Source organism: Berghia stephanieae, chromosome 2 (genome assembly GCF_034508935.2).
Source record: "Berghia stephanieae isolate SIO BIC M18660-M18661 chromosome 2, UCSD_Bste_1.3, whole genome shotgun sequence".
Classification (NCBI taxonomy): Eukaryota; Metazoa; Mollusca; class Gastropoda; order Nudibranchia; family Aeolidiidae; genus Berghia; species Berghia stephanieae.
The window spans coordinates 68525837-68537209 of NC_088361.1; the positions used below are offsets into that span (position 1 = coordinate 68525837).

Here is an 11373-nt window from a genome sequence, read left to right on the forward strand (position 1 = left end):
CTTAAAAGAAAGTTAGTTTTTAAAATACTTTTTGACGGATGGAGTTTTATAGATGTTTAATTGTTGAATTAAAAAAAAGTTAAGCCTCATCTTTTAGACATATTTCATATGTGAATTTTTCTGTTTGAGCCTTTTTGATAAATGCATTCTCATCACTGAGACATTATGTCAAGTTGGACCATTTTAATTTATTGCCATTTGAATTAAAGGTTGTTGTATTTCAAAACAGAAAAAATATGAGTTTTCGAGTTACAGCAAGATCCTTCTGTCCTTCTACACGTCCATTTAACCAGTTAAATGCCGTATTCTGGAAAAACACGTATTTAGAAATTTGGCCAGAAAACTCGTTCTTCATAATATATCGATCGGTTCAAATTATCCTCATCTTGGCAAAAACCCTCAAACCTGGGACCTCGCGCGATGAACAAGATGAAAAAACAATTGAATTTAAAGTCATACTATTTAGAATTAAGAAATGAAAGGTTTTTAATTGATTGTTTTTTTTCTGTTTTGTTTTTGTTTGTTTTTTTTGTTTTTGTTTTTGTTTTTTTTTTTGTTTGGGGTTTTTTTTTTTTGGTACTCACATAAGCTAATTTAATTTTACCTTAAAGAGTATAGGTCAATCTTGTGATTTTCATTCTTCCGGCTCACCCCGACATAATACCGTTCTGAAACGATGGGCCAGGTTAACGGTGATTTCTTCTTTCCCTGAAAATATAATGGAGCTTCCTTTCTTTAGTAATGCCAAATGTTGTAAACCAATCATGCCACGTACAATCAAAAGCTGTATATCCAACTGCGATTCGTCATATGAAGAATATATTGCTATTCGATTGAGCTGGGCAGGTTGATCATCGGTATTGGTCGCTGAATATTTCAACAATATATGCCCCTCCCTCTCCACCCGTCTCAAAACGGTATGATGTCGTTGTGGGCTAGGTACTGGAAATTGAATCCATGGTTAAATCATAACACTTGGAGAATATTTAATTCATCATGATGGAGAATAACGACAATTTCTTACATTGCAACAAGCTCTTAGTTCCTATGTATCCTTTTAACCCTAAATTATCATGTTCAAAGATCGATTCATCCAGACATAATACCGTTTTAGACGGTGGGTCACATAAAAATTGTGTAAACTTTTTGATTGAATCAGGCAGCCTGATCGATGAACGATCCATAAAAGAATTGAAAATATTAATTTTTAAATATTCTTCTGTGTGGGCATGCATTTATTATATCTTTTCTGAATTGTTCATTGTGGATTGTTATGGTGTGGTAGTGATTTGGAATCTTTCCTTCAAACAAAGGTAGCATTTTAAAATTTTGGTGGAATATTTTTTTTTACCTTGAAATAATATCCCATGTGATGTTGCTGTAGATGTTGGTGTCTTTCAAAGTCCACATATGTCGTTGTTTGATGATGAAATGTTGAAATGTCCCATGTGAGTAAAATGTAGCAAAAAGGACCGGGCCGGTATCAGGCCCAGTTGCCGATGAGGCTTTTCTTCTGACTTTTCTGTCCACCCAGCACTGATTGATTGCCTGGGTCTGTTACATATGGTGGAAATTACATTCTTTACAATGGACTAGTGTCCTGTCCAAAAGGTAACAAGGAACTGTTAGTGTCCGTATAATGCGTGCGAAAGCTGATAAAACTTCGATTCTGTATCCCTTTTTGGCTCTAAAAGATTATAACATTATATCTGATTGTCGATCTGCAATGTAAATTACTTAGAATTACCCTTACTTCTAACAATAATTGTGTACATTGTTCGATTTTATTATGTATTTTACAAAGCACGAGCTCTTATATAGCGCAATTATTACTAAAGTGCTTAAAGCAATGGTTTCTACAATGATGTCTTAGCCAACAGCAAAACTCAATATTTAGGATGAAGCATGACGACCGAAAGGAGCTATTACATTTTATTTCGACAGAAACAATCATACCACCGGCCATGTACACTTTCCAAAAATATTCAATACCGTCCACAACGGGACTCGAACCCACTTCCTTCGGGTCACAATCCGAATGCTTTACTTATTGATCTATAAATAAAAAGTCCAATATTGATGGAATTATCTTTTTAATAGAATTATTATTATTATTAATTTGAGAAAATCCAATGACACATATTAGAACAGATGATACTATGGTGTACAATTTAGTATTAAGTTTAATAGTTATACTATGGTGTAAAATTTAGTATTAAGTTTAATAGTTATACTATGGTGTAAAATTTAGTATTAAGTTTAATAGTTATACAAAAAGCATGAGATTACAAAGGCAAAATGCGTTTTTCCTTTTATTTTTGCCAATGTATTCTCATGCATTTTACATAGAAATAAATGAAAAGGTGTTCATGAAACAGTGCCAGACAAAATAGAAAGAAAAATACTAGACAAAAAGATCCCCCCCCCCCCCCCACCTCGGCAGGCAGGCTGATTTGGGATGGGTTTTTTTTTTTTGGGGGGGGGGGGGGGGGTTTCTGCTTTATCTGGCACTGGTCTATGCCTACCTTTTTATAATTTATCTTAAAGCAGTGTCTGCTTCCCAATTATTTTACACTGAAATATCCTATGTCGTTATTCTGTCTGAAATAAGGTCTTAAAGTTTTCTGGACTTAAAGTAAAAAATTAATCCCACTGCATTTCTCAGCGTGAGAATTTCATGCGAATTTCAAACGCTGAGAAAAAAAAAAACCAATTGGTCTCATGAATGCTTTCTCTGGAATTGTCTTTTGAAAAATGTAATAATTCGGATTATATAACTGTCAATCGACTTTAGTTATTAATGAAAAATGATTTTAAAAAAAGAAAAACATTTTGATTAAGTCATGGCGTCAGCCGCAGTGGAGTGCTGGAAACCCAACAATGGAAATACGGAAGTCTAGTTCAAACTTCCACTTTTCGGGTTATCCTCTTTTTTGCATTGTCAAATGGGTTTGAAATCGTATTTGTCGCTTTATGTCAATTCGATACAAAATCTACTTTAAAATAATGAGTATGTTCTCTACCAAACTGTCAAATGAATTAGCATAAATTTCCAATAGAAGGAATGAAATTAACGTCTCTCAGCTATTTGTTATTATTTTCTAAGAGATCGGTGCTTTCAAAATCAACTACAGTATTTCTCAATTCTTCCTGGGCAAATTATTATTTTTAACCGGATATCAGACCTAGAAAAATAAAAGTGAAAGCTGAAAGCAAAATACATCCTGAAATCACTGTTGAGTTGGATTTTTTTTAACGGGAGGCAGAGAGGAGAATGTAGCATGTTTACTAACAATCTCAAAACAAGAGAATAAAAACCCTTGATTTGATAACAAAGAGTTAGTCTGGAAGAAACAAAACTCACAAAAACCACAACAACAAAAACAAAAAACAAAAAAAATTAAAAAGGTAACAGACCATTAAAATCCCGAATACGAAACAAAACAACTCAAAACAAAATAAAGTTAACAACGTAAAACGCAATGTAAAAGACACTTCAATCTTCCTTCATGGAACATTTATCTAGCGAAACAACAATAGATAATACGCGAGGTCCCAGATTTGAGAGTTTTTACCAAGATAGGGTCATATAACTCGATCGATATAGAAGGGTCGAATTTTAAGGCCAAATCTTTCAAAATACGTGGCTTTCAAGAGTAAGGCAGTTAACTGGTTGATACATAATGCACACACACACACACACACACACACACACACACACACATATATATATATATATATATATATATATATATATATATATATATATATATATATATATATATATATAACATTAATTAAATTGTGACAACCACGGATAGATGATTTGAAGAGGTGGTCTGTGTATTTTGGTCCATAAAGCAATAAGTTGCTCTTTGAGTTTCTTGGATTACGAGTATGTAAATCTATGTGAAATACACAATATGACTGAAGGGTTACATTAATTTTAAGTTCTGACGACAATTTTATATATTTAGAAAGGGCTTTTTGCTCAGGTTTATTTTATAACCAATTAACTTTTCATTTCTTTCTTTTCTTTAACTCCAAACAATTTATTAAAAGTTACTCTGAAATTTGTACTGTAGAAATAATATATAAAAATGTTGACTGAAGAATTGATAGTTTGAGCGAAAAAAGCAATATAACCAAGCAGCATGTAGAGGTAATACTTTGATCCTTGCAAGCTAATACGTGTGTCTATTTCATTAGCCAGATAGATAGAAGTCGTTGGTAAATTACAAACGATAAACAATGACGAAACCATGACCATCAGTTTGATGACCTTTAACTCCTTGGAAGATACCTGATTGGACTCCTTTGCGGACGTGGTTGTGGTCGTGACAGTTTCCCTCCAGCTTTTCTTCTTATTGAGTACCACAATAAGTATTATCGTACAAATAACAATGATTGTAAAGTTTACATAAAAATATGTAAGAACAAACGGGCCGGTGAATTTGATTTTTTCCTGAAGCTCTTCTGTTGTGGTGTAACCAAGGATTGATTTATTTAGAGGAGGATAAAATTTCCACACAAAAACGTAAGAGTAATAATTTGGAACAGCCTGTACAAGGTTTATCAGAAAGCAAAAAAACATAATTACTTTACATCGTCTGCTTGTAAGAATCATTTTCACTTTGACAGGCATAGTAATACACAAACAGCGTTCTAGTGTGATAAAAGCGGATATGGTAAGTGTTATTCTCGCAAAATGTGAATTAGGAAGACCAGCAAATAAATACATCATCTCTCTAGGGTGTATGGAGAAATAAATCAGAATTGCTTTTTGAACTTCTTTTAATTCACCAACTGCGCCGTATAACGTCGTGAAACAGACGAGGAAATCTGCTATTGCCATACCCAATAGGCTAATGCTGACTGTGTCGTTGAGTTTGGAAAAGACAACAACGTTGATAGGGTTGGTCACCAGGCCAAGACAAGACATTGGAATAGCCAGCACGCCAATGACGTAACTTACGTTTAGATACGGCAGTATGTGCTTTGGGATACCAGGAGGATTCTGTATTCCGGGGTGAGTGTCATTGTTATTTTCCAGGATGGCATTCTGACCAAGGCTTCCGGAAACTTGTGATATGATTGGTGGTAAGGTCGACAACACCTCTAACTCCACACTCTCAGACATTTTATGAAACTTGGTGTTTTCAGTAACTGCGACTGTATTTTCGTATACTGTAGAGTAATAAACAATTACAGAAAATCGATACATAAGCACTTGTAGAACATTCTCTCTATTTCTATTTTTTACAAAAAGTTTTTTTAATGGATGCAATTACGCCGCCTTTCAAAAATGTATCTGTATGTCAATTGTTTAATACTTATGATTTGCAAGAGAAAGTGTATTTAATTCGAGTGTTTACTCTCTTTTATGATATGATGAGATGTGCATGCATTCCTGTATGCTATGCTACTACTTTTACTACTACTACTGCTACTACTACTACTACTACTACTACTACTACTACTACTACTACTACTACTACTACTACTGCTGCTGCTGCTGCTGCTGCTGCTGCTGCTACTGCTGCTGTTGCTACTACTACTACTACTACTACTACTACTACTACTACTACTACTGCTGCTGCTGCTGCTGCTGCTGCTGCTGCTACTGCTGCTGTTGCTACTACTACTACTACTACTACTACTACTACTACAACATCACCACCACAACTACTACTACTACTACTACTACTACTACTACTACTACTACTACTACTACTATTTTTAACGGTTTTTAGTAATCGCACGAGTTTTGCCGATTGACATAATCTAAAAATGACCTCTTTACGAATTGTGTGCCAACTTTCAGACACATTTATTGATAAAAAGTGTCGTAATGAATTTTTTAAAATAGCATGCACGAAATCGCCGTGTCCCATATTTTGCCTTGAAGTCGCGCGACTTCGGGACCGAAACGAGGTCCAAGGATTTCCATGAGATCGTCATTGCTATACTATTACTACTACTACAACTACAACAACTAATACTACAACTACTTCTTCAACTATTGCTACTTTTACAATGCCACTATTTCATCCAGATGCTATTTTTTTTCGGTGTTTGCTATTATCATGTCGCATGTTTGATTTTTGATTTTTAATTCTTAAATTCTATAGTCTTCTTATTTCGATAGTGCCACGTGGATGCTTATATACTTTTTCCTGAGCAAATGTAACAATTTTCCAGACCAAATTCAACTTTCCAATCCAAATTTGGCACTAGAATAAATATGATGTAAGTCTTATCCAAATCATGAATACTCTTGTTTTGCTTTCAATCTAGATATTATACTCTATTTTGCTTTCAGGGTGCCAAAATTTTATTTGGCTATGCCGAATTCGTTTTGGTATTTGTTGAATTTGGACTTGACAATGTATAAATTTGGATAAGACTTACATCATATTTATTCTAGTGCCAGGCTTGAAACTTTCAGGCTTCCATCTTTTTGGTCCAATGAGGGGACATCGCTTTAAAGATGATGAAGAAGCCAAGACAGTAGTGAAAAAATGGCTGAAAGTTCAGTCAACTCAGTTTTATGAGGACGGAATACATGGCCTTACTAGAAGTGGGTTGTGGCTACCGAGAGAGGCGGAGATTATGTAGAGAAGTGGCATTCTACTCAGCTAATGCCAAGCTTTAATTTGAGGTATGATGCATGGTATTGATTCAATTTATTCTCAAGTAATAAGCAGAGTCCCATTACTTTTTGACTTATCTTCGTAAGTATATGGTGTTCATTTTAAAAAATTGTGCGCGGGCAGTTTTTTTTGTGTTCAAGTTACAGCTTTATGCTATTAATTGATTAAAGCGATTTGAGGCCAGTCGAAATTGTCTTATCATTAGACTGTTAGTAGAAAAATAGTAGGTTACGAAGTGCAAGTCTCTGTCTGACGGCTGCCTTAGTAAAGTACCCACTAGGTTTGTCTGCCAGATTGATGGTACAAATACACGTAACTTTATGTAAACCTTAGACATTTAAAATCTGATTGAAAGTTGCTTTGTGGTCTTGCGGCATGACACTCGCCTTCGGACCAGTAGATCCCGGATTCAGTCCAGCTCTGAGCGGCGCAAAATTGAGTCATTCAAATATGCTCTTTACTCACCTTCTATCACCGTACCCTGGTAAGAAATTACGTGTAGTACCTGGTCTTGAGCAACATTGTGCCTGTCGAATATAATTGTAACATCGCCTGACATGCGTCTTTTCACGTGCGAAGTGTTAAGTTTCATAGTTGGCTGGAGACCGATTGGAAACACTTTGAGGACGTTCGGTGGAAACTTAAATGCTCAAAGGGCTTATGCGAGAGCTTATCATCCAATTGGCGGTCAAAAATCAATAACAAGGAGCAGAGTTGCGTCATCGTTATTCTTTTCACATACTATGACATTGGACGGAAGCTTCAATTTAATTTACGAATACTGATGACATTGACGTTTCGAATTTCCCCTTTGTCAACAAAACATGATGAATGAAACATTTAAGACGAATGAGAGATAAAAGAACGGCTTCGATTTGGCCAATAAACAAAAACACTGATGGAACATAACATTTCATTCAGCGTGGTTTTTTTTTTTACCAAGGGGAAACCCCAAATGTCCATACCATCTGTCTTCATTAGTCGAATTGAAGCTTCCGTTCAATTTGACTATTGTTATTTATTTCTTCAAGCTTCAAGCTAACCGCAGGATTTTGCAAATATATATCATCAAAAAAATTCACGATAATGAATATTTTCAGTGTGTGAAGTTGTTATTGTGTGCCCCATTTCCATTAGTTGCAATGTATTATCATAATGTTTATCTTTGTGCTTTGAAATTTTATATTTATTCATACTTTCACGTGCAACATGTGTGCTGATGAAACTTTTGTCATTTATATTTTTTTAAATGGCCCTCAAAGTACCAAAAATTGCTCACAAAGCACCATAATATCTGGAAATGTGTACAAATGGACAAATAACAAGATCAAAAAATTGAGACAATTCATATTTGCCATTACTTTTTCAATCACCAAAGAGTTGGTTAATTCTCACTACCTTCATTCTAACTAATTATAAATTCGAAATGTGTATATTTAGTAACACCCCGTGGGCAAAGAGCACAGATTTTATAAATAAACGGCAATTGGCGCTCTAGTTTGACAAATATTCTTGATCGTATTGGGGTAGCTAGAAAATGACCATTGAAAATTAAAAAAGAAAATCTTTCTTCGTTACAAACACATGTTTACAATTAAAACTGATCGACAACAGCAAGAAAACGCCTCTTTCATATAAAGAATAAATGGATATTGTTGATCTTGGCGTGATGTACTCACAGAGTTGCCATATGGAACAAACGTGTGATGTCAAAGTACTGGTTTCAGTCTGATTGGAAGTGTAAAGCCAGTCTTCCAAAGGACTGGATGCATATATTGTGCAACTGATTCTCTGCTTTCAGAGTGATATCATCTTATTTTCTAGCCTAAATAAATGCTGGCTGTCAATAAAGTTCGTCCATCCACGCTTTTTTACGCCATGTAATCATAATGATCTGCCCATATACCCTGCTACTAAAATAGATTTGCCACCTTATGATTCAATCTGTAATCTATTCATTGTTTATACATTGTCCTGCGGACTGGTTACTCGCTTACAAGGAGTTTTGAACCGGAAAAGAGGAAGGTGCGACTTCAGAATTTCTCTGCCCTATTGAGACTTAGTTTTTATTTGTTGGTTAAGATTGAAGGGCGATATCACGGAAGAGATGTTTGGGGAAAATTCTTTATCTTCAAACATATTGAAATGTTAGCATCTATTGCTGAAGAAAAATAATTCACCAAGGACAGAGTGAGCAAGACGGTCAGAATAAGGCACAAGCCAAAAGTTTTGATCTGCAAAATATTTCAAGACTAAGAGGTGAACTGTAGTTTGGCGAGAGAAGATCGTTTGTAAGTGACTGCTTACTGACTAGCCGTTATCTGTAATACTACGTTCAGCTGCTCAACTGGGATCGTCTGACGCAAGTGTGTAGTGTGTACGTTAAGCAACACATTTCACTGGAATTATGCACTTCTTAGTTAAAGCAAACCCCTTTTATACAACATTCAGGAGACCATAGAGAATGCATTTTTAATAGAGATAAGCTTTATTGTCATTATTTGTGGAATATCCACCGCAATAAGTAGGTCATTAGTTATGTATAATAACTGCCTGTCTGTTTGTGTGTGTGTGTGTGTGTGTGGTGTGTGTGTGTATGTGTGTGTATGTATGTGTGTGTGTGTGTGTGTGTGTATTCGAGGTTAGCGGAACAAACGCTTTGACCGATTTTCATCAAAATCGACACAGACCTAGAGGGAAACAATTTGAAGTGTCATGGGCTGACCGGAAGTGACGTCACAAAACCGGAAGTAACGTCATAGGCCTAAACCCGCTTTTGAGAATTTTAATCTGTCCTCGGAGACTACGGAATTGTCGGATTGCCCTCAACGGTGCATGATCCCAAAGCGATACTTGGGGAAATAACACAGTGGTACAGGAAGTGACATCACTAAACCAGAAGTGAACCCGTGAAACAGGAAGTTGATCATAAAAGACTGGGAAATGATTTGATTACCCACAAACTTGAATAAAACATTGAGTTACGCTTAAGAAAGGCTTTAGAAGCACCAACAGTGATATAATCAAAACTAGAAGTGACACATAGCAACCGGAAGTGGGAATGATAGACAGGGGATTCGTCCGATTACACTTAGATGTGGCCGTTATTCTTGACTGCAGTCTCCTCTACAGTAGCAAAGAGCTGTGCAGGAAAAGAGGGCGCTTGTACACTTACATCGTGTCTTGCAGCCTTTCTTGCATCCATAACGAGTCAGTTCAATGCATGTCTCCTCTGTAGGTGATAAGATTTATCTCAGTATATCAGCAGGGAGATCGGCAGTTCGTCAACGTTGCCTGCTGGAAGTCTGACTTCTATTTCGTTGGCTGCAATATGACATTAACGATTTCCTGAGCAAATAAAATCCAAAGCGCCTCAGATTTTATCTTCTCAGCAAAGTGAATGGCTAGCATAACCACATCAGTATTGGCTGTTCTTATGAATATTTTTGTAAATCCCTTGCTGAATGCAATCTTTGGCATGCAGAAATAATAGTTTGTCAGCTTCTTTTTGACACATCGGTTGTGGTTGAAGTGCTGATGGCTTTCATTTGACAAGATGAGACTATAATTTTTTCCCCTGTATGAAGGCAAATCAATTGCTGTGTTAACAATTGGAAGAGGTTTCCTTTATTTGTATTGGAATCCCCAAACAGAGGATGTGGACATTGATGGTGTGGGGTGGAATACTCAGAGACTATAGGACAATTACTCTAGTCCAAGTAAATGCATCCCTAACCGGTGCAAGGTACATCCAGCACATTTTACAACCCCATGTTATTCCATTTTTTCATGAACATCCTAAATTTTAACTTCAACACGACAATGCACCATCTTACCGAGCTATTGTAACAAGGGATTTTATAGCAGCAAATAATGTTAACGTTATCAGCCTGTGGCCTGCAATATCCCCCGATCTAAATCCGATAGAACATATGTGGAACATAATCGGCCGCCAAGTTCGTTCATTAAACCCGCAAAATGAACAACAACTGTTCCACGCCATAAGAACAGCTTGGGATAACATTCCTCAACACCAGCTGGCCAGATTGACCAAGCGTAGGAGATGCAATGCTGTGATTGGACCGAACGGGGGACATATTCGTTACTGATTGAATTAGATTCACCTTCACTTCAAATGAAATGAACGCAAGTAATTTTATTAAAATGTCATTGTTTGTCAAAATTATAGTTTATGTTTTGACTTGTTACTTCCCTTTTTGAAGATCATGTTTTAAAAAGTCTATGTTGCGTACAAGATCAACCATAAACGTTACACATTCTAACAAAATGAAAGATAAATGATAGTACTATGATAACACATAGGTTTTAAATAAACCAGAACAATATTTCATACCAATTCTGTAGGTACAACAAGTGTATACTTTCTTTTGATCACTAGCATATATAAAGAGCCATTAGGCCCACGGAGCCGGAGTTTCTCTCTCTCTCTCTCTCTCTCTCTCTCTCTCTCTCTCTCTCTCTCTCTCTCTATATATATATATATATATATATATATATATATATATATATATATATATATATATATATATATATAGAGAGAGAGAGAGAGAGAGAGAGACAAACTCCGGTTCCGTGGGCCTAATGGCTCTGAAGGACTACTAATATATATATATATATATATATATATATATATATATATATATATATATATATATATATTGAATCGTGTTTGATACAAATATGTTACGAAAAGTGCTCG

At 35.7% G+C, this 11373-nt stretch overlaps 1 protein-coding gene across 1 annotated transcript in view; it reads right to left on the minus strand.

Moving 5' to 3' along the window:
- Positions 1-3810: 3810 nt before the first annotated feature.
- LOC144963711 (uncharacterized) overlaps positions 3811-11373 on the minus strand; it is an 8978-nt gene continuing 1415 nt past the window's right edge. The window contains exon 2 of the mRNA XM_078897664.1: positions 3811-5187. Coding sequence (XP_078753790.1) covers positions 4013-5140 — 1128 coding nt within the window. The 5' untranslated portion in view covers positions 5141-5187 and the 3' untranslated portion in view covers positions 3811-4012. The remainder of the gene's footprint in view (positions 5188-11373) is intronic.